Source organism: Peromyscus leucopus, chromosome 3, assembly GCF_004664715.2.
Source record: "Peromyscus leucopus breed LL Stock chromosome 3, UCI_PerLeu_2.1, whole genome shotgun sequence".
Lineage (NCBI taxonomy): Eukaryota > Metazoa > Chordata > Mammalia > Rodentia > Cricetidae > Peromyscus > Peromyscus leucopus.
Genome location: NC_051065.1, coordinates 135,553,516 through 135,578,934, shown reverse-complemented (window position 1 = coordinate 135,578,934; position 25,419 = coordinate 135,553,516). Strand labels below are relative to the sequence as shown.

The window sequence follows — 25,419 nt, the reverse complement described above, 5'->3', positions numbered from 1 at the left end:
GTGTTTATGAAGCACATTTAAAAATTTAATAGATAATTAAGAAATATTGATTAATAGTCATCTATAATAGTCAAACTTATAGTCATGTTAGGTATGTTTTCAAGGTCATAAACAGATATATTTAGATAGATAGATGGTCTTCAAACACTTCAAAGACTTACAGAATATGGCATTTAATATGTTTAATAACCTAAGGCTTTTTATGACAGTGAGACATGTCTGCTCCTGACAGCACCAATCTACTTCAGAGAAGATGATGGGCATTGAAGAAACTATGTATGGAGTTTGTTTTCTTTATGGAAAAGGCTAGCCATTTGGGCAAAGAAACTGCCCTTGCCCCAATTGCTGACAGGACAGTGTTCAAACTGGACCAGCAGGATGCAAAAAAAGGAAACTACCAAACCTTGCCAAGACAAGGTAGGGCAGTCCTTCAAAATTCCCTGCTTCCCAGAAATGTCTAGGTCAAAGTTGAATGCTCCAATGTTATAAAATAACCTAGTGTGATTGACCAGGCAGCAATGTGTCCCTATTGTTAGGTAATATTTCACCCTTCTGGGGTCTTTGATGGAGTTGAAGTCTAGATAGTCATAACTAAAGTTTTCCTTAGTTATGATAAAAGGCACATAAGGTATAAAACTTTGGAGTCACAAAGATAAGATAATATTTTATCTAAATTTGCCAGATACAAATGGACTGGATATTTTAACTATAATTCTTACTTAATAACTGTTCTGTTGCATAAAATTTTACTATGTTAAAGCTAAAACTTCCTTTTAATTAGACAAAAAGCAGGAAATGTAGAATATTCTTTTACACTGTGTGAATGTATATCACTATGATTTGTTTAGTAAAGTAGCTGACTGGCCAATAGTTGGACAGTATAAGGTTGGGGGATAGCCACACAAAGAATGCTGGGAAGAAGAAGGATGGAGTCAGAGGAGTAGAGAGCAGGTGCAGAAAGAAGCAAGATGGGCATGTTGTATTCAGAAAAGGTACTAAGTTGTGTGACAAAGCATAGATAAGAAATATGGGTTAATTTAATTGTAAGAGTTAGATAGTAACAAGCCTGAGCTATTGGCCAAGCATTTATAATAAATATGAAGCCTCTCTGTGGTTACTTGGGAGCAGTTTGCAGGACAGAAATTTACACCTACAAAATTTCAATGATGTTTCTCACAAAAATGGTAAGAATAACATCCTAAAATTCATATGGAATGACAGAAAACCTTCAGTAGCTAATGTAATCTTAAGTACAAAGAGTAAAGCTGAATACATTACAATACCTGATTTTAGACTATGCTACAGAACTAAGTAACCAAAACAGAATGGTAATGTCATGTAAGTAGATACATACAATGTAAGACCAGTGGAAAAAATAGAGAGACAGAAATAAATTTACACATTTATAATCAATTCATTTTCAATAAAGGTGTTAACAGTAACAGGGAATGGAGTCAATGCATTCCAAGAAACTAAACTACATAACACAGAAGAATGAAGTTAGACTTAAATTATGCTATATACAAAATCAGGTAAAAAGAAGTCAAGGAATTAAACAGTAGTCCTCAGGTTATAAAATGAATAAAAGAGACTATAAGAGAAAAACTCCATGAAACACTTAAAAACATCAAAACAACAAAAATAATAACCAAAATGAAGTGAAAATCTTCAAACTAGAAGGGAGATTCACCAAACAATATATCAGATAAGGAATTGATATTCAGAATATATAAGGAATAAAAGCACTGACAAGAGAGAAAACAACTTGGTTGAAAATGGACAAAGGATTTAAACACTTTTTCCCAAAAGAAGACAATGGCCAACAGATATTTGAAAAAAGAAATACCTTAAATTACTAATGACCAGGAAAAAGAAAATTAAACACAAAATTCCATATTACTTCTCATCTGTGAGAATAGCTGCATGAAAAAGAGGGACAATCACACATGTTGGTGATGATCTGAGGAGTGGGGACTTGTGTACTGTTGGTGGCAATGTGAACTAGTGCAACTGTTATGGACAGCATATGAAGTTCATTAAAACACTAGCAATAGGATTCCCATGTGTTGATCTCACTTGGGTATGTGTCCTAGCAACTGAAATTAGTGTGTTGAAGTGACATCTATATTGTCCTGATCATTGCAGTACTATTCATGATTTCCAAGACATAAAATCCACCAAAGTACCCATAATGGATGAAAGAATTTGAAAATGGATTCACAATGAAATACTATTCGACATTTAAAAAGGAAAAATAGTTCTGTTATTATGCTACAATAGGGATGAATCTAAAGGGTATTGTACTAAGTAAAATAAGCCAAGAACAGAGATAAACATATTTCACAACCTTACTTTTATATAGAATCCTCCCACAAAAAAAATAAAATAAAATAAAATTGTTGAGGTAGGGAATAGCATGATTACCAAAGGTTTTGGTGGGGGAAGAGAAGGCAGAGAAAGGGAAGATGTTGGTCAAGAAGGAAGAATTTCAGTTTGGAAGAATCAGTCATAGAGATGGAATGCATAGCATGATACTGTACCTAGTAATAATAAGTTACATAGTTAAAAATTGTTAAATGTGTGGATTTCCAGTGTTCTGCCACAAAGATACAAGTACATGAGGGGTTGGGCATGTTGATGAACTTGTCTTAAACATCCTGTCATATTGGTGTGTAATACTCATCATACTCCATAGATGTATACCATTATTCACTGCCAATCAAAATTAAGATGCGGAAGCAGTAGGGTTCTAATTGAACTTCCAAATTGTCATGGGAAAACTGGAGCATTTCTCAGGATTCATCCAGAACACAATAGGACAGTCAAATGACCCCCAAAGGAAGTAGTACTATTAGGAGTTGTGACCTTGTTGGAGGAAGTGAGTCACTGTGGGGGCAGGCTTTGAGGTCTCTTTTGCTCAAGCTTTCCTCACTGTGACTGTCAGTCAACTTCCTGTTGCCTGCAAGATGTAGGACTCTCAGCTCTTCCAGCATGTGTCTGCCTGCATACTGACATGCTCCCTGCCATGATGATAATGGACTGAACCTCTGAAACTGGAAGCAAGCCTCCTCAATTAAATATTTTCCTTATAAGTATTGCCATGGTTGTCGTGTCTCTTTACAGCAACCCTAAGACATATGTGATTTCATCCTGAAAGACTTATTAATTAAATATACAACAGTGGTGGATCATGAGAAAATCATAAGGTGTTTTCAAGAGCTGCTTAGGAATTATTCAGCACAATGCAATGTAATTTGTTTAAATGTTAAAAGAAACATTACTCATGATAAAGCTTACAACTTTATATGCTCACAAATAAACTTAAGAGAAAATATGACAGATCTATATTTATAGCAAGACAAAATGTGGAAGTCTTTTGGCATCACCATTGCTCTGGAAAAATGATGTGAAGAAAAAAGTTAAAACTGGAAATAAGGACAAAACTTGTATTTATCCAGGGGCTGGGGACATGGCTGCAGATAAAAAGCATGTACTCTGGAATCATGCTGGACCAGGTGAAAGGATGAATATGGTGGTGCATGCCTGTCATTCCAGTGTTCCTACAGAGACAGGAGAATCAGCTGGAAGGAAGCTCCCAGGCTGGGGGCCTGGAGTATGCATGCTGCACAGCAGTGGGAAATAACAACACACCCTGTCTCTACAAGGTGGAAGGCAGGAGCCAACTCTGGGAAGCTGTCCTTCGACTTCCACAGGCTCCAGTCACCATGCACCACGCACCATGCTCCATGCACCATGCTCCATGCACCATGCTCCATGCATCTGTGCTTGCTCACTCTTTGTCTCTCTTTTTCCACTGCATACTAAGGTTTAAAAGGTAAAATGTCACATTTATTTGATGATGGGATTATTTTGCTGAAAAGTTAATTAGGGGTCAAACGAAATACCCTTACATTTACTAAGACAGTTTGAGAAATTTTGAGCAGATGCAAGCAAAATGCATCATACTATAGATGAGCTGAAATCTCAGCACATTGTAATGAGAAAGAATGAGTCAGTTCATGACAAAAGGAAAAAAAGACATTTTTATAGCATATCTAACAAGAAATATTTAGTACACATATAAAGTAAATAAAATATTGCTAAAGGGAGTTAACCAATATTGAACAGATTAAAAAGTGCTAAGAGCCAGAGTGCATCTTAGTAGTACAGTGCCTGCCTAGCATGCTATCAGGCCCTATGTTTGGTTCTTGGTGACTCAACAGATTTTTTAAAAGCCCCTTTATTCCTTGCCAATGGAAAAAAATTTTTTCCCTAAAGTTTAACTTAGGTATTTTACTTATTTTCTTAAAATGAAAAGGATTAAGTAAAAGATCAAGAAAAGGTAATTGGGAAAAACTGATCAAAACAATTCTAAAATTCACCTTTAAATACAAATCACAAAGAATACAGAATCAACAAATAAAGAATAATCACAAACCAAAGATTATTAGAAACATCAGACATGTAATCTATATTACAAAAATCACAACAACTAAAAGGAAAGTGATTGGAAGCTGAGACAGAAAGATAGCTAGAAGGAGCAGGAAAGACAGAGAGCCTGGAGCAGCTTCTAACGTCAACTAGGGCTGAACACCCACACAAATGTATCACCAATAGGTTAATTTGCTTTATCCTAGAGCTGTGGGATTATTTAACCTAACGTATATCTAACAACACTGCAAATGTTGGTTCTTTGAAGAAGATTATGTACTTCCCTGAAAATCAAAATGAAGTTCAGGTGGATGAGAAAATTAACAGCAATGTTCAGGCATGGGAGTGGGGACAGCACAGGAGGTAAGTGTGCCTGTCATTCAAGTCTAGCAATCAGGATGCTAGAGTTCCATCCAAGGACCCCAAATAAAAAAGCTTGGTGTGGCGACATGCTGCCATAATCCTGCCATTAGTATAGGCAAGAAGGGAGGCAGAGGCAGGAGAGTCTCCTGGAAGCTTGTAGGCCATCTAGAGTGTTCAGTAGGGCAGAGAGACACTCTGCTCACAGGTGGAAGGTGAGAAGAGATTCAAGAAGGCTGTTGGTATCCACATGTGTACTTGTACACTAAAACAAAATAAAACAAAAAACAAAAAAAGAAAAAAGTTCAGCTACGAAAACTCCACAACCGAAGATGAAAGCAATAATAATAATCGCCAAGGAAACTGCTCGATGGATTTGACTATGTAGGTCAGTAGACAAGTTAAACAAACTCATCTCTAAAAGCAAAATATTCAGTCAAAACTAGGAAAATCCTAGGGATGAATATGACTAAATGATAATATAGAGTATAAAAAATTGGCCTTTATAGTTATTTAAGAGAAGCAGTAAAAATGAAACTAGAAAAATGAACAAGGGGCATGACTAAAAACTTTGTGTCAAAGAAACACAATATTAATGTTCTAAAAATACTAAAAGCCTCAATTTCACAACCCCAATAATATAAAGTAACAATGGAAGTTAGTTTTTGCCAATTGGGTTGGCAAAGATCAAAATATGGCTATGTGAAATTAATAGAGGAAAGGATTTCAGGTTTGAGGTTTTACCGGGACACTGAGGTGGATTGCTAATTGGGCAAGAGATTCATTCAAAGACTTATTAGTGTCATACAGGGACAGACAGACAGCAACATGACAAGAGCTCTGAGGAGGGATCAGGTCCACAGGTTAGAGGAGGTGTCCTTTTCTATACATTTTACCAGAAGCAGGAAGTTTATGCTATGTGATTGACAGCTGGTCCCTAGGACCTGCTTGTGCTTGGGATGACTGATTCCTAGGAGGAGTGAGGAAAGGAATCTGTTAGCTTGGGGCCCAGCTGGGTAATCAGCTAGGAAGGTGGAGAGAGCAAGAATCTGCAAAGAGAAGTCAGTAGAGGAGCTATACAAAATCATGTGTCCCTGGCTGACAACAGGTATCATCAAACATCATCACAGCCAATCCATGTAGACATCTGAGACAGTCTTATTTCTGAGAAGTCTAAGACCTTTGGCTTCACTGATGAACAATCCCATTTCTAGGATTCCATTCTTAGGAGATAATAAGAGATGTTCTCAAGCAACACACAAACAGGTTCACCTTGGTAATATCTGTAACCCTGAAAATCGGGAGCCAGTCTAAGCATTCTGTAAGAAAGAAAAGGTATGTATGCATATCAGACACACTATAGAATATCCTGTCCACCTAGTGGTTAAACGTGGGTTTTTAAATTTTTCTTTCATTTTTGCAATTGTGACTGCAAATGACACAGACACTCATGATATTATTTATGGGGAAGAGAAGACAGGACTTGACATATATGTGTTGATTTGGCCATGAACAGAGTTTCTATAACCCTACTTTCTGACTATCTACACAAACATATACTTTAATAACTATTCATGTGCACAAATAGAAAACTATTGGAAGAAAATTTATCCATATCATTTGTCTATCAACTTTATTTGTAAAATATTTCTCTCTCTCTCTCTCTCTCTCTCTCTCTCTCTCTCTCTCTCTCTCTCTCTCTCTCTCTCTCTGTGTGTGTGTGTGTGTGTGTGTGTGTGTGTGTGTGCAGTATTCACAGGGACCAGAGATGGCAGCAGATTCCTTGGAGCTGTAGTCATAGGCAGTTGTGACACGGATGCTGAGAACTAAATTCAGGTCCTCCGAAAGAGTAGCAAGTTTTGTTAACTGCTGAGCCATCCCTCCAGCCCTGTTGTCCACCATCTTTTCAAACTCAACCCTTACCTCTTTATAATTGGATTTATTTATACATATACTACTTTTACAGCAAAAGACTGGAAAAATCTTGTGACTGATTATAAAATGATCCAGTGCTGGGTTTTTTACCACCCACACCTCTCCATTAGCTGGTCATTAGCAGCCTTGAAATTGCATCTTAGAAGGCATATGTTAATTATAAAATTTCCCTGAGATATTGTTACAGAATCCCAGTACCCTGATAAGGAGAATGAGATGGTCCCAAGGCCTACCTCCAGTGAGTTATCACTCCACAGAAACTTCTTAGATACCTCAGACATGCATGGTGTTATTCTACATGCTCCCTCCCATTCCTTTCGATTTTAAATGGATCTCTGTCCTTTCTGGGGGGATGATATTGTGATCCCCTTTTTATCAGCTACTGTTTCATTTGGAATGCAAAGGGACTGAAAACTCTTGGTATTCACATTTTGGAATGCCTTTGGAAGGCAGTTGGATCCTGAGCAACTATTTTTCTTAGACATAATTATTACTTTTTAAAAAAGTTATTTAGTAGAACTAGTAACCTAGCAGGTGTCTAAGACTGTGGAGATAAAATTAAATGGATTGCATACTCTGCTATATTTGAGGTACAATGTTCTCTCTCTCTCTCTCTCTCTCTCTCTCTCTCTCTCTCTCTCTGTGTGTGTGTGTGTGTGTGTGATTTTAAGAAATGCACAATTAAAGAGATGTACTAGCTGTTCTCCAGGGTGGACCAGCTTCTGCACTCTGGGAAATAAACCCAGGGCAGAGAGGGGAGCGTTGGAACCGGAAATCCCCCATGGCTATATGATCATGGTAACTCATATGTTTTCTGAGCTCATTTTCTTCTTATATATGTTGGGACTACAAATATCTGCCTCCAAAGGCCTGTGAAGATTTAGTGAAATAATATCTTTGTGGAATGCGTACAGCAAGGCCTGCACATAACTGACACTTAATAAATGCTAATTTCTTTCCTTTCTCCTTTCAGTAACCTGATTTAAATGCTTCATTTGAGATTCATAGCTCGCCTACCTGAGTTAATTTTTAAAACACATTAATTTTCATGATACCTGAAGGAAATAATACCTAACAACTGTATTCTAACTTTGACTTTTCTATCATTTTTCATAGTTATCTAATAAAAAGCTCAAATTATTATTTCCTTTAATTTACTGACAAGGAAACAGAGGCACAGAAGGGCTGAGCTGTTTGCCTAAAGTCAAATAAAGGAGACAGAATCAATATTTGTTGAGTGAACAGATGAACTGAAATCGGCCTCAGATCCACACACGGCTCAACGCTGCTCTCTACATCTTCTGCATTTCCACTTCAATTTGCATTTCCAGTTCTTGGGAATTGTGGATAAAAATGAAGTCGAGTTTCTGTTTCCAGGAAGGGACACCGTGTCTTTCAGAATTGTTGGAGAAATCACAAGGCATTATTCACCTGAACAGGCGGGGAAAAGGGCCTGGATGGCATCGACACAACAGGCTTTCTTGTAAGGGTGAGCTCATTCTTTTCAACAGCGTTGGGAGGGAGAACCCATCAAGATAGTGTGTTCTCTTGATGATTTCAATGAATTATCATGGAAATGAGTTTCAGAAGAGAGGTAATGCTTTGTGATAATAGCCCGATAATGCCATTAGCTATGAACTGTAATTGTAATAGCATTAGTCAAATGAATATATCTGATATTAATTTGAGTGTCAAATATTTCTGTAAGGTTCTTCTTGTTAATTAAACATCAGTCTGGGCATTATTAATTCACCATCTATCCAGTCTTTGCACACAGTAGGCACCCAATATGTATTTGTGGACTGAATTAATAAATCAGTCCGTAAGTGGAGTTACTAAAAATAACAAAATGCTAAATTCTAGTACTTTCATGGGTACAACAAGAACTTTTAAAGGTTTATTTGTACTATTTTTAATTATGTGTCTGTGTGTAGGTATGTGCACCTGAGTGCACACCATCAGACAACTAAGACTAGAGTTACAGCCAGGTGTGAGCAACCTGACTTCACCATTGGGATTGAAACGTGGTCCTCCACAAGAGCAGTGCATGCTCTTGACCATTGATCCATGTCCCCACTCCAGAAGTGTTTCTTTTGTCCAGCAGCTGCTTGTTTTTAAAGTCTTTCATTTGCAACTCAATTCAACTGAGAGTAGAGTCTACAAATTTTAAATTTTAGAAGAGAGACTTTCTCTTCTTCTTCTGCATATTCAGAGGGAAGGATATTTTCCTCCACCTTAATTGGAGTGTGGAGGCCTTTTCAGCCTGAGTCCGCTATAGGAGGCTCGCTGTGTGCTTCATAAAGAAAATAGGGTGGTGCCCCAAAGGAGGCGGCGCACCTGCTTTCATTCATGCCTGGCTTCTCCACTCTCTTCTGAGCCTTCCTTCCAGAAGTCCAGCTCTGCGTGTTGGCCCCTGACTGAGCCTCCATTCCCTCTTCATCAGTGCTTCAGCTCTGTCAGTCCCCACATTCCCTCCTTTCTCTGGCAACATGTTCCTTCTCTACCTCCACTGGGTGTGCTCATCATTCGAGTACACTCAAACGTAGAATAAAAGTAGCCTGAGTCTGTACCTGAGGTTACCTGATAAACTCAGACTTCTCAGTTGAGTTTTGGGACAGTGAGTTTTTTATTTTAGGGTAAGTATGTCTTCAGTATTGCACAGGTCATTCTTTGCATATTTATGTCTCTGGTAGTGTATGGGACATATTAAAACACTGAATAATTCATTCACTTTGTATCTGAAATTAAAATTTAACTGCAAACACAGTATTTTGATTTGCTAAATCTGACAACTTCACCCACATCCCCTTCCAGATGTCACTTATCTCTCAAATCTTCTCGGTCCTAAATTCTTCAAAAGAGAGCCCCGTTATTTCCTTGCTTACCTAGTTACTCTGCAGCCCACTTCAATCTAGTTCCCACTCCTGCTTTAACATAGAGATGGCTCTTATGGATGCTGTGAGCTCCTTCTTCATCCTGTTTGCTTTCACAGAAGCATTTGATGCCATAATACACTTGAAGCAACCTCTTAGGTTTAGTGAAAAAATGCACACATATATACACATGTACACATTCACTACATATGTATCTATACAATCCATATATGTACACATACATACTTAGGTGTGTGTATATCTATCTATATATATCTATATATACCACATATATAATATAATATAATACACATCACACACACACACACACACACACACACACACACACACACACACACACACTACTCCCCCAAACACCCTGGTGAAGGCTATCTTTCTTCAGCTTCCTTCAGCAGACTTTCCTATCTCATCATCTTCTTGAACACTTCAGATCTAAACTTTGAGCCCAGGGATTTTTTTCTCTTCATTTTTAGTGTTCACACTTGGTAATTTCATTCAGTCTTATGGCTTCAAATGTTATTTTTGTGCCAAATATTTTTGTATTTCTCTACCTAGTCAAAGTCTTCCTTTTTTAAGCTTTGGGTGTTTCTATCTAGATGACTTTCCAGTATGGCAAACTTAATGTGTTAAGTGTCGTAGCGTATTCTCCTTCCAAGTCTTTTTCATTTAGTAAACAGAATCTTTTCCTACCCAGAGCGTTCTTAGGCAGCTGGTGTTTCTGTAATTCCACCTCCTCCCTCCTGCACCTACTGATTTTCAAAACCATTCCAAAGCAGTGCTGGTACCACCTCTGAGGCAGAGCTATGTCGTCTACGTTTCCTCCCCTCCCTATTCATCTCTGCTTCATTCATACCTTCATTTGCCTGTATTATTTTTGTGTCCTCCTCCCTTTTTTTCTCTCTTCCCAATCATACTATATCCACAGAAACCTACCTTTAAATACCGGTAGAAAGCATCACTCACCCAGTGTCTTTATGATTCATTGCAATGCCTTAATGACTCACTGTAAGTCAAAGGTCCCCTTATTATTTTACCCCTGTATAACTCCACAATGTAATGCCAGTCTCTTTGTTGCCGCATATTTTTAGCTTACCAGCATTTTATGGGCTCCTTTCATGCAACTAATGATTCCCTACTTCTAGGCCCTGTCAAGGGACTCTTTAGCAGGAATCAGTCAGGGGTAGGCTCACCATGTAGAAAACCACGTGACCTTCTAGTCTTGGCTTCAGTATAATTTCCAGATACTCTTTGCATGAAGATGCCCATGTGTCTGACTCTATCTCGCTCTATGCATTGGCCACAAAGAAAAGGTGTCATTCATGATACAAATTCATGAAGCCAAGAAGATTCCCAGGCACTGTTTCATGTCACCTTATTTAGAGCTGGGTCTGAGATGGAGGTAGACTATGAGAACGAAACTTTGCATCATGGATGTTTTCTTTCCTAAAGAATTATTGAAATACTACAGCCAACCACATCTAACATACACCTCACTGACCTGGAAGACACCGGTACCTCATTTTAATTATAGCAACCTTAACGACACGTCGTTATCTTTGATTATCCACACTGTGTGTGTATTATCTTGTAAGTCATTCTACCTTATTCCCTGTAGTTCTTATAAAGGTCTTGGAAGGAAAGTTATTATAAAGCCATTGTAGAGCCGGGCGGTGGTGGCGCACGCCTTTAATCCCAGCACTCCGGAGGCAGAGGCAGTCGGATCTTTGTGAGTTCGAGGCCAGCCTGGTCTACAGAGCGAGATCCAGGAAAGGCGCAAAGCTACACAGAGAAACCCTGTCTCGAAAAAAAAATAAAAAAAAATAAAGCCATTGTAGAGGAATAGCTCAAGCTCAGAAAAAAAAGAAAAACAAAACTTAAGGCTATGGAGATGGTTCAGTGGGTAAGAACTTGCGCAAGTGTGAGGACCTGAGTTCAAATCCCAAGAACACATATAAAGTCTAGGCACTGCAGTGCTTGTCTGTACCCCAGTGCACCTGTGGGATGATGGAACTTGGAGACAGAATTTCAGGAAGCTAGCATGGCAAACATAGCATTAAACTACAAAGAGACCCTACCTCACACAAGGTTGACGATAAGGACCAACCCCTGAGGTTGTCCTCCGACTTCTGCACACACGCATGCTCGTAGGCACATATACACACACACATACATATATACACACACACATATGCACACATACCCACACACATACACACACATACACACATGCACACAGACACACACAGACATACACACACATACACACACACACACACAAACACACACACCGTGTCACAAAATTTAAAAAATAATAGGATATTATACACCCTTTTCCACATTTTGTGAGCCAATAGCAATGGTTAATGACTGCCTAAAGCCTAATGGGTAATTTGGGTTCTTTCTTGGTACTTTTATCAACTTAAATATTCCTGGGTAGTAAGACAGATTTTTGTGGGGGCAAAGGTTGAGGATGTAGGAAAAACTGTATCTGGGACTTATAATACTGTCATATCAGGGGGACCCTGTATCTAATTTGGACTGAGACGCATGAGTAGAGTTTACCATAGAGGCTGCAGAGGACCTGTCCACTCACACATGGCCCTGACCACAGCTGCCTTAGGGGGCGGCAGGGTACCGCTTTCCCACTTCAAGATCTATGCCTCCATTATCTTAAAACATATACGTAATTAAAAGTCCAGTCATAGATGTGGATTGGAAGAAACACATTCAGAAAAAAGACACAGACCTATGAAATTCAGTTGACTACTTTTCCACACGGAGAAAGTATTTTCCCCTTTCAAGTTCCCTGTAACTGCAAATTCCTGTTTCAAGAGCAACTCTGTGATTCACGCTGACATGGCTGTCAGTGCCCTCAATTCCTGTAGATATTTAAATGAGAATTTTAAAAGATCTCATTTTTAATTTAAAATGGTCTTGATTTGAATTAAACAGCTAAATTCTTTGTACTTTTCCTTGAAACTGGAGTAGGTGAGACCGAGGGGACAGGGACACAAAGCTTGACCCCTTCCCTCTGACCAGCTGTCCCTTCCTTCAGGCATTTCCATCACCTGCCAGTCTGTAACTGAGATGTCATTTCTTCCTGAATTTCCATTTTGTTATTTTTGTCAAAAGGTGAGTTTGGAGTCACGAGTGTGAGGAAATTGATCTTGCTCCTAATGGGATAGAGTCAGCACAGGCGGTTTGACTGGCTTCTCGGCTGCCTTATATTAGCATCGCTACTTTTAGAGAAACCGTTCCTGAAGTGATTAGTGTAGGAGGGCGGGTTTAGTCTCGTGTCTTCTCCTTCAGAACGCTCCGAGGGAGCGATCCCAGAAGGATCAGATTTCTCACTTGTACTGAAAATGTCACTCTAACAGTTATCTCGTGCACAGTTGAGTTTTGAGAAATCCTTTGAATTTACCGCATTCACACCATTTCTCTATCACTGTGCTAAAAATGACTAATGTAGCTTGGAGCCAGTGAGACTGTGATAGCTGATTGCCAACCCCCATACACACACACACACACACACACACACACACACACACACACACACACAGCTGACATGGATTCTTAAAGGCTGAAAATACCATAAATGCTGCTTGGAACCCTGGAGAGGGGTGCGTGTCAAGTACCTAAAACCCATCCCAAAGTTGGTTTTATTCTGGTCAATCCTGTTCCACAGTCATCTGGTCATGTGACTGACTCGGCGTACCTGATTTTCAGGAGACTGCACCGTTTTAATGTGTGACAGTTTTATATTTAAAACTAAACCCTGGCATTGGAATTTTGAAAGCCTTTATTTAATTTTATTCTCTAATCATCTCTGGGGAAAATAAAAAGCATTGCCCCGTTTTTAATTAAGAGAAAATAGTCTTAGAGGGATAATGACTTACCCAAAGTGATGTTTGTAGTCAAAGGCCCATTCTCTTTAGGGGACACTAATTAGTCACTGAAAGCCAGCATAGGATCACAAGAACAGATCATTTAATGAAACTCATTTCCTTTCTTGAATTATGTTCTAATGGGTAAGGGGGTTGTCACAAACACAGAAAAAGCCCATGCTCCCAGAAAAAGCATGACAAAACCTCCTGTGATGTCATTTAGGGAGGGAAGAGGAAGTGTTTGGGTGGAATGAGAGTAATTAGGTGAACTGGGAACTGATTAGATCCACAAGGGGAGGATTAAGTTGGTTGTCATTAACTTGCCGTGAGGTCTGTGGGAATTTTCCATAGGGCTCTATTTTCAGGTCTGTCCAATTCAACAACTGTGTCAATTACCTGGGAGAAGTCGAGGGGCTTGCTTACTAAACCTGCAGACAACACAAGAAAGATCAGCAATTCACTGGGTGACAGAATCAAGTTCCAAAAATGTCTATTTTTCAGCATGATGGGTTGACACTTATTAAGGAGAAGGATAACATCCCATATTTAATTAGGGAAAAACACCCAATGAGTGCAGCTTAATGCGGGAGCAACTGCCAAAACAAGGAGAGGGAGTTTTAGGTTTTAATTGACCACAAGCATGATGTAACTACTGAGCAACTCACACAGTATCCGTGGGGGGTGGGCTGGGGTGGAGATGAGAGCAAGGCAGACAGAGCAGGCCGGTAAAGAGCCTGTATGTGCCTATTTTGAGTCATGTGCTTGAATTTGGAAGATATTGACAAATGGTTGTTTAATGGATGCAGGGTGGCAGGGCAAGAGCGGGAACTGTGTGAATGAAGAGAAAGAAAGATGGCTCGTCAATAAAAAAAGGGGATTGTGACCGCACAATAGCTGTGGCTATTAATTACTTAATTCTCAGAACAATACAACGTATTATTTATTATGATGATGATGGACATGGACACAGAACATGAAGGGAGACTGTCTTGATGCAGACTGAGGTGGTCTGACCCAAGAGTGTATAACATGCTATTTCTCTGCATATTTACCAACACATATGGTAAGAAGTCAGGTTTATTCCGTGCAATATACTTATCAATAGAAGGCAGTCACAGCCCATTGCCAAGCAGAGACATTTCCTGTATGCCAAGGGGTGACAAAGCTTCTATTTCTGGCACAAGGTTAGATTTGATGTGATGTGAGGCATTATCCAAACGAAAGATTCTAATTTCTTGAGATATGATTTGATGCTACTCAGATTTATTTTGAACAGAAAATAAGAGCCTTGAAAAGAAGAAAGTAAGTTAATTAATTGCCAGTTAGTTTAAATGGTGGTAACATTAGCACATGTTTAGAATGTCTGACCTCACAATCCAATTTGGTAAGTGTCTTTGGTAACCTTTCTTTTAAGGTCATCAAAACTTTGCCCATTATATAAACTGTGTTTCTCCATTTTCTACTCTGTCTAGAATAGGATCAATATTACCTCATGTGGACACTGGCAGACAGAGGTTACACAGTAAGAATTAAATATGTCTTTATAAAGTCCCCATGCTTGGACACTTCTACATTGCTTAGTATGTTAAATGATTTGGGCATGCTGGGGGAATCAGGTCTCTTTCAGACACAAGCTGAAATGCACAGAGCATGTTGTTATTTTTTCTACCTTAATTATGCCATTAAAAAACAAAGATAATGCTATGACCTTCACCAAGTTTTATAATAAAGCTAACAATGAAAGTAAAAGCATCTACCCCAGCTAAGACTCCTCGCAATGGCAAATGTATAGCCTGAACTGGCCATTTCCATATTGGTGCCTAGCCCAATTGTTATTGGTGCCTAGTCCAATGAAGAGAGGCTTCCTCTAGTAACTGATGGAAACAGATGCAGTCCCATGGCCAAACATTAGGCAGAGTTTGGGAAATATGGCAAAGAGGGGAAGAAAGGATTGTAGGAGCCAGAGGGTGTTGTGGACTATTATTTTAAAATATGTTACGTTCATTTGTGCTGTGGAATATTTGTTTAATGATGCAAAGATGTGTTATATTCATTTATGTTGCATTTGTTTAACTCTGTGATGCTGTGTTGCTCTGCCTGTCTAAAACATCTGATTGGTCTAATAAAGAGTGGAATGGCCAATAGCTAGGCAGGAGAGAGATAGGCAGGGCTGCCTGGCAGAGAGAATACATAGAAGGAGAAAAAAAGAAGATGGAGGAGCAAGAAAAGGAGAAGGAGATGATGCCGGGGTCAGCCACCCACCCACACAGACACAGAGCCAGACACAGAATAAGAAAAGATATACAGAAGTAGAGAAAAGCTCAAAGGCAAAAGGTAGATGGAATAATTTAAATTAAGACAAACTGTCTAGAAATAAGCCAAGCTAAGACCAGGTATGTATAAGAAAGAATAAGTCTCTGTGTATTTATTTGGGAGCTGGATGGCAGGACCCCAAAAGAGAAAAGAGTAAACAAAACAAAACAAACAAAAAACCCCACACAACTACAAGAGGGGTCTAGAACATCACAATAAAACTCACAGAATCAACTAAACTTGGCTCATAGGGGCTCAAAGAGACTGAACTGACAACCAGGGAGCCTGCACAGGACTGACCTAGGCCCTCTGCATATATTTTGCATATATATTACAGTTGTGTAGCTTGGTTCTCTTGTGGGACTCCTAACTGTGGAACAGGGGCTGCCTCCAACTCTTTTACTGGCTTCTGGGAACCTGCTTCTCACACTGGGTTGCCTTACCCAGCCTTAATAAATGAGGAAGTGCTTAGTCTTACTGCAACTTGATATGCATGCCATGTTTTGTTGATACTCATGGGAGACCTACCCTTTCTTAAACAGAAAAAGAAGAGTGGACTGGGGTGTGGGAACAGAGGGGAATGGGAAGAGGGACTAGGAGAGGAGGGAGAGAAAACTGCAGTCAGGATGTAATAGATGAGAGAAGACTAAAATAAATAAATCTTTTAGAAATATATAAAAAAGTAAAATCTACTATGCAATGCAAATTATCAATGACAATTTTGATGGTCAATGAAATCTTTCTACAGAAAGGATGCAGTTTAATGTGTTAAGAGGCAGCCTATAAAGTGAGAGAGGGTCTTTGGCAGCTATATATCTGACAGAAGATTGATATCCAGAATTTGCAAAGAATTAAAAAAAAACAAGAAAACAAATAATCCAATCAAAATGGACTAATGAAATAAATGGACAGTTTTCAAAGATGAACTCCAAGCAACTGAGAAACATAAGGAAGAAACATTTAACCTCACTTGCTGCTGAAGAAGTACAAATATAAACTTTGTTGAGATTCAGGATGTCAGTCACTGAGAACCAACAACACATACTGTAACTGAGGATGTGGGTGTCTCAGTCACTGTTCTATTGCTGTGAATAAACACTGCAACCAAGCAGCTCTTTTACAAGAAGGTATTTAATTGGGGACTTGCTGAAAGTTTCAGAGGTTTAGTCTATTTTCTTAGGGCTAGGGTTTCTATTGCTGTGAAGAGACACCATGTTTGTAAAGGAAAACATTTAATTGGGGCTGGCTTACAGTTTCAGAGGTTTAGTTCATTGTCTTTTTGGCAGCCTGCAGGCAGACATGGAGCTGGAGAAGGAGCTGAAAGCTCTACATCTTGATTCACAGGCAGCAGAAACAACTGGAAATAGCTTGAACGTATATGAGACCTCAAAGACTGCCTCCATAGTGACACACTTTCTCCAACAAGACCATACCTCCCCAAACAAGGCCATACCTCTTAATAGTGCCACTCCCTATGGGCCAAGCACTCAAACACTTTTGAGTCTGTGAGGGCCATTCCTATTCTAACCACCATATCCAGTATTATCATGGTGGGAAGCATGGCGGCACACATGGTGCTGTAGCAGCAGTTAAGAGCTACATACTAATCTAAAGGCTGAAAGAGAGAGGCTGGCCTGGTGTAGGCTTTTGAAACCTCAAAGCTCACCCCCAGTGACACCCTTCCTCCAACAAAGCCACACCTCCCAATCCTTCTCAAACAGTGCCATTCTCTGATGACTAATCATTCAAATATATAAGCCAATGGGGGCCATTCTTATTCAAACCACCACAGTGGGAGACAGGAAATCCTGTACACTGCTAATGGGAAGATAAATGAGTCTGCTCTCCATGGAAACCAGTATAGAGGTTTCTCAAAAATCTAAAAATAGATCAACCTTGTGGCCTAGCTCTATCACTCCTGAGTATCACCCAAAGGACTCCAAATCAACATACCACAGAGACACTTGCACATCAATGTTTATTGCAGGCTCACAATAGCCAAGTTATGTAAACAAGCTAGGTGTACAACAGGGGAATGAATGGATGAAGAAAATGTGGTGTATGTACACAACAGGATGCTTGCCAGCCATAAAGAAGAATGGAGTCATGTCATTTGCTGGGGATTGTTTGTGGCTGAAGGTTATCATATTAAGCAAATCAAGCTTATTAAGCAAACTTCTTGTGAATGCACAAAAGGGAAGGGGGAGGGGTAAGAAAAGGCAGTGTAGTGGCAACAGGGATGGGAGTGTATATATAATACACAATATCTATTCAGGAGGTTTTCTTTTTTTTAATTAATACTACACACACACACACAGACACACACACACACACAGCATAAATGTTTGCAGGAACAACCTTGTTGAAGATTTTGACAGCTCTGCTTCCTGGGAGACATTTTTGTTTCTAAATTTCTTGAGAGAGTAGAGAATCTTTGTTTTTCATGGTGGGTGACTCATATCCTACATATTAATTTATGGTAACAGATGACTCTTGATGGAGGGAGGGGCAGGTGTTACAGTTTGTGTGATGAAGTGACTCAGAATGGAACTGACTAACCAAAAACATAAATCACACAATTTAGATTTCCAAATTGGGGTGAAGGGAAGGAGAAAGGTGATTGTATCTAACAATGATTTGGCCAACCTTGCCTGCCTAACCAAGCCCCAGTAAAATTGGTGAGAACTTGGTCTAGTGAGTTTTGGGGCTGGGAGAAGTCTTCATCTGATGATACAGTGATGGGCTGGGCAGGTACTGGGTCCTTTTAAATGAAACATCTTCAGTTGTAGGGCATCTCAGGCTTGTAATTTGTGCTTCTCCTTACGGTACATTTGAATGCATCTTCTTTTATAATAAAGCAGTAATCAAAAAGGCTGCAGGTGGGGGCCTGTGAGAGGGCTCAGTGGGTAAAGGCACTCGCCAGTAAGTCCAAGACTCAAGTTTGATTTTCAGAATCCATGTGGTAGAGAGAGAACTGACTCCTGCAGGCGTACCTCTAACCATAACACGTATACTATGGCACACGACCTCATACATATGCACAAATACAAAATAAATGCACAGGAAAACTTAAAGTACAGGGCTGAGGATGCAGTGGTTGGCAGAGGGCTTGCCTGGTGGACAGGAAGCCCTGGGTTCAATCCACAGCAGTGCCTAAATTGGGTATGGTGGTGGTGCCTGTCATCCCAGCACACAGGAGGCTGAGGCAGGCTTCTCCTAGCAAAAGGCAACAATAGTGTGGCTGCATCTGAGCTGTGATCAGCTCCTATGGAATTCAGCTCTCTGTTAAGGCAGTCTTTGGAGATGCTGCTCCATTAGGCTCCGCTTTCCTGGCCCGTGGAGACAGATTTTCCCATTGCTCCTGTTCACTGAGCCCCCTTTGAGTAGTAGTAATTGAATGAACTTGGGTTCAGTGATAGCTGGCACCAAGTTGTGGCTGGTGGATAGCATGCAGGAATTGGGAAGAGAATTGAGGAAGATTGATCTCACTCTGGGCAAGATGCTTAAGATAGTAAAGCCAGCTTCAATTTATGTAAGACATAAGCTGCTAATATTTAATAATATTTGACTTTGCAGTTCTTCTGGTGTGTATCAGATGAGATTTGATTGTAGAAACGCTCTTTGTACATTTATCTGTATATTTATTTATTCTGCATCTCTCTTAGTGCCCCTATTGAGTCTGTCCCATTATTACCTTCTGCCATGTGTGTTCCAAGGATGGCATTCAGATCGTCAGGATTGAAAGCAAGCCCCTTTACCTACTGAACCATCATACTAGCCTTGTAGAAATCTTTGAAAGCCAATGAATTTCAGGATTGTTTTCATTAAGCAATATGAAATGAGGAAACAAGTTTAGCATGTGAAGTGTTTAGATGCAGGTTTAGGTGAGACTTCTTCAGGTCATTTATAAAATCTTGAAAGGAATACTTTATTACAGTTAAACTAGCCATCAGAGGTCAAACACTCTAAGTTCTGGAGCTAATGTTGCCAATTTGGATTTGAGTTCTCTGAGAATCACAACAATATTGCACACCATTCTGTGTGACATGGGTCTTGAGACACAGTGAGTGAGTGCCCCACACACGCTTTTGCTTAACTTTCTTAGATACTTAAAGGGAAGGGTTGTCCTTGTCAACCAGTCAATTAAAATCGGCAGATTTTACCAAACCTGTTATATTAATCATTCTTGATGTTAGTGCTTCCCTGAATCACTGGAAATCTCCTAGGGCCTTGGGAGTGTTTATTTTGCTAGTCCTGGCATGACAATACCCCATACAGTGCCCAGAACACAGTGGGTTCTTGATAAGTACTTTTTGAACTTTGTATTGAATTTGTCTCTGAGGGGCTATTTTCTTCATAGTCTGAAAGCAAGTAAACTGAAGCTGTTTGTTTAAGAGAATATAAATCATCCCCTTCTTAAATTATTTTAAGTGTACAACCATAAATATTTTTGAAAGTAGAGAATAAGTCTATATAGTATTTTCCTTAAAGTAAGCAAAAGCTAATTAAAATAAAATTTAAGGTACAATGACATTTAAAAATAGTATTTTAAGATAGGCCGATTTAAAAATACAGTCAAAGGCATGTCCCTGTAGCCATTAATCATGACTTCCATGCTGCCTGCCTTTTCCACTCACAAGCCAACTTAAGATTATATTTTAACATTTGCATCTCAATTTTTCATATTTCTTATTTCTCTGTCCAAAATTTCTGCTGGGAAGAATTTCCAAATCATTTGTTAGCTACCTTAGGATTTGTCTTTGATTGTATAGACAACATTTGGGGCCAATCGAGAGCAAAGTAGGCCACGGGGTGCCCTGAAATCTTACATGTCTGCAGGTGCTAACTCTTCCTCATTGTCTTCAATAGCTACCAGCCGTTATTGAACACAGCCTCATCACAAGACCTAATGTGAATATGATGACCAGTTCTCTTTGAAATGCACTTTCAAAAGATGGTCTACACTGTCTCATGGGAAGTGACATTCTGTAATTACCTCTTCCTATCAAAAGAAAAACAATTCCCAGAAATTAATGAATGCAGCAAGAGTCTACTTCCTATCTTAATTCTATCTTAATTACAAAAGTGGATCAATTAAAAAAAAAGACTATGCTTGCAAAGACCCTCTCCTATGGTTTTGTCTCCCAGCTCCCGAGTCATCAGTTCAGTGTATATAAGCATATGATGAGTGAATTCTTACCTTCTGAGATGAGATAAACCAACTCCACCAGCAGTGCCCCTGAGAAACAGGCGAATCCATGGAACAGTGTCAAAAAATTCATGGAAGTTCCTCTGAAGGTGCTTGGAATGAATCTGTGTATCACCATGGAGACTGGGAGAACAAGCAGAGGCCAGAATTAGGACTTCACCTAAGTCACTTTCATCGACCACAACCCGATGAAGGCTGATCATGTATCAAATTTAGCAATGAGCAAAATGCATGGGTTGGACTTTGTTGAAGTTAGTGCACAGGTCGGCTATGAGGCAATTTACAGATAAATTCAAGGAATAAAATATGACAGCATGCAGCCTCAGACAGCTGCCAGGAAGAACTGATTGCTCGGCAGGCAACTGAGTGCTGTAATGTCTTCACCAAATTTCACCCATTTTTTTTTTTTTTTTAATATTTCTGAAGCATTTGTATCAAAGCGCAAGCTGTTTGGGATGGCACTTCTGTCACGAGGACTCTGCCTGTGGTTCCATGGCCTGGGGAAAACTTGAATTTATCATAGAAAATCTGCACAGGGATTTTGGAGTTAAACAAGAATGCTCTAAAATCTCACAACAATCATTTATTGACCCCGTGACCATATGTGAGTTTATTAATCTCAACATCTTGCTGTTTGAAATGTGAATATTATCATTACTCATATACAGAGAGGTACAGTAATACCTGATGTACTATCTATAAACTGCTAAGTTTAATGCTGATTTGCATGTATTAAGTCTAGCTACTTTTATTTAATTATTTTTTCTTTTTAATAATTTTATTAACTCTGTGACAATTTCATATAATGTATTTTGATCATATCCACCTTTAAGTTCTCCCCCATAACTCCTTCCAGATCTAACCCACTTACTTAGCCACCTACCCCTGCAGCATCATAGCTTCTTCTTTTTCATTTGTTTTTTAGTAACTCATGGACTCCAGTTTGTGCGACCCGCATCTCTGCATGTGGAGCCATCCCTTGGAGCATGGTTGACCCACCAGGAACCACACCTTTAAAGAAGACTAAGGCTCCACCCCCTAGAAGCCATTCTCAGTTAGGGGTGGGGACGTAGACTCATGAATTCCTTCCCACTCAATGCGGTCATGTTGACTGGCTTGGTCTTGTGCAGGCAACCCCAGCTGCAGTGAATTCATGAGTGCAGTGGTCCTGCATGTCTAGAAGACACTTTCCCTCTGGTTCTACCCAACTTCTGGCTCTTATGCTCTTTCCAGGTCTGCTTCAGCAGTGGTCTCTGGGATGGGTGTGATATAGATGTCTCATTTGTGGCTGAGCAGATGACTGATTGCTGTTGTTCTCTTCACTTTGACCAACTGTGAGTTTTTGTGTTAAGTTAGCCAACTTAAACAGTATTTATTCTATCTGTGCAAGGCACTGTACAAAACCCTTTGTATACATTGCCCATGTTCTGGTTAGCCTAAATTGTCAACTTAGCACAGGCTAAAGTCATCTTAGAGGAGGAGCCTCAACCGAAGAATTCCCTAAGCCAGATTGGTGGGTGGGAAACATTTGATTATTAATTGTTATAGGAGGACTCAGCACACTGTGGGTGGGACCATCCTTAACAGGTGGTTCTAGGCTGTGTAAGAAAGCTGACGAGCATAAGCCAGCTAGAGAATGAGCTGGCAGGCAACATTCCTCTATGGTTCCTGTCCTTTTATGTACTTGAATTACTGCTCTGATTGTCCTCAGGATGGACTGTAAGCCAAAAGATATCTTTTCATCCCCTAAGTTAGTTTTGGTTAGAGTGTTTTATCACAGCAACCTGAAAGGAAACTAGAACACCCCATTAAAGGGGAGGTATTCAGAAAGAGGGAATAGCTTAAGCACTGGCCATCCGACACAATTAACTCTGGCAAAGAGGTGAGACACAGCCATGAAGAAACTTGAAAAATTAGCTAGAAGTATTTTTTTCTGAAATTAGAAATGGATTAGAGTGAGTATACTGGATTATGTTTATGTCACACTAGCATAGATCTATTAAACTATTCTTGTTAAAACATTTGATATTTATTGTAGAATGGCATCTGAGAGTTGCTTCAAAATTACATAGCAGAGGGGGAGAAGGATGGAAATGAGACCAGAGATGACACATTTTACCCTGAGTTACACTTTGCTGATGCTGAAAGATGGATGCATGGAGTTCTTCTCACTAATGCCTATTGTTTTTATTCAGCAAATAAATAAATAAATACATAAAATAACATGAACCACCTTAATTCTGGTGGTTGAATTATGTGGTTTCTATTTTTCTTCTTTTTTGTGCTTTGAAAAATTTCCACAATGAGATTGTAAATTAAGATTAAGACTCATTTTAAAAAAGAAAAGATGATGAACTTGAAACGCTAAACATTTCCTTGTCTTGTCTATAAGAATAAAGGCATGTTTTTATTGCCTCTTTTGCTTCTTGGGAATTGGTCACACCTGGCTTACTTGTATTTCTCCTAGAAAACCTCTGCATCTGTCCACATAGTTCCCCAATTCCGTTATTATCATTAATGTGTATGTGTGGTCACAGGGGCCATAGCATTTGTGGGGAGGTCAGAGGACAACTTTCTGGGGTCAGTTCTTTCCTTCTACCCCATAGCTCCCAAAGACTGAACTCTGGTCATCAGGCTTGATGACAAGCATGTTCATCGCAGAGCCATCTTGCCAGCTCTTGTCCAGCACCGTGGTGGTTTAAAAGAAAATGACCCCCACAAAGGAGTGGCACTATTAGGAAGTGTGGCTTTGTTGGAGTGAATGTGGCCTTGTTGGAGGAAGTGTGTCACTGTGGAGGCAGGCTCTGGAGTCTCATATATGCTCGATTCACACCCAGTGTCTCTCAGTTCACTTCCTGTTGCCTTTGGATCAAGATGTAGAATTCTCTAGCACCATGTCTGCCTGCACACCGCCATACTCCCAGCCGCCATGCTCCCTGCCATGATGATAATGGACTAAACCTCTGAACCTGTAAGCCACCACCTCAATCAAATGTTTTCCTTTATATGAATTGCTGTGGTCATGGTGTCTCTTCACAGCAATAGAAACCCTAACTTTAAATGTACTTACTTTAAATGACAAGCGCTTTAAATTAACTTACTAATACACAATACAAGTACACATTAATGCTCTTTCCTGTAACTGTACAACATTTCTGGTTTATATTTCTGCATATCCTCCACTTGTCTTTACTTAGGGGCATCCCTGTCTATGCTCCAGTTAAGCTGCTGAGAGCTGGGCTGGAGATGGGTAGAGGTGTTCTTTCCTTCTCTGATTTTAGACTCTGGAAGGACTGACAGAGAAGTGCACAGTGCTACACAGGCTCTCAGCTGAATAAACACTGGCTGTGCATGAGGACAATGACAGCAGTAAATAACATACTGCAAAGAAAAGCATCTAATGTTGGTGGCCAGCTTCTACAGCTCTTCTGCATAGCAGAAATCACCAGCAGAGTCCCGAGGTCAAGCCTTCCAGTACTTTCAGGAAGGTTCACATGCATGTAAGAGGCTCTGGGAAGAATTGATTCCAGTTACAATGAATTTGGCTTATGAGTCCTGCTCACCATAAATATGGTGAGACAAATAATGGGCAGGAAGACTAAGTGGGCTGGTTCCTTTCCCTGGGAAGAAGCACAATGCATGAGACCATGATTACTCTGCTCCTTAATTATTAATCCCATGCTTTTCTCTTGCTAGAACTTCTGGTGCAGTGTATAATTCATGAATACACTTTGCCAGCTATCTGCCTGCTGGTTAATCTTTCTTTGGTGTCGTTTTAGTCATTTTTTGAAAGCCTCCAGTTCCCTTTTATAGGACTTAGCTTTTCAAGCCTTCAGATCTCCAAATCTCGGGTGCCTAATTGCATGTTCTGATCTTGTTCAACTTTAGTGATCATCAACTTGTGCATTCAGGCTCCAAGATGATTCCTGTAGCCCATTATGGTGCAGATATTACCAACAAGTCAGTCACTACTCTAAAATAACCACTATACTATGGAGACTCAGTACAAAAAAAATTTCAAAGTGTCTATGAAAACTGGTCTTCTTGCCAACGAGAGCTGAAAACGCGCCCCCGGAGAGCAGCAGGCTACGGTTTGTGAGGATGCCATTTGCAGCATGGGTCGAGTCTGTAGCATATGGAGACATAACCACCTTCCTAAGGCACCTGTGATGGGGAATTTGTTGCTGGAATTCTTTTTTACTCCAGTTGTTCTTGAGCAGTTGAAAATGTGTTTATTATGTTTGACGAGAAGCAGTTTAGAACATGGAAAAGGAGCATAATCCCAGAAATGGAGCTTCCACCATTGGACCTGGAGAGTGCCATTCTGTCCTATCCCTGAAGACGTCAGCCTGGAATCTCGTGATATCACATTATCCACTACTTCTCTTGTATA

General features: G+C 39.7%; 1 protein-coding gene across 1 annotated transcript in view; it reads right to left on the bottom strand.

The window, feature by feature from the left end:
• The window catches only part of Slc15a5 (solute carrier family 15 member 5), a 103,990-nt gene that overhangs the window by 21,606 nt on the left and 56,965 nt on the right, over nucleotides 1-25,419 (bottom strand). Inside the window, exon 7 of the mRNA XM_028872254.2 lies at nucleotides 21,018-21,149. Within this exon, the coding sequence (XP_028728087.1) occupies nucleotides 21,018-21,149 (132 nt within the window). The remainder of the gene's footprint in view (nucleotides 1-21,017; nucleotides 21,150-25,419) is intronic.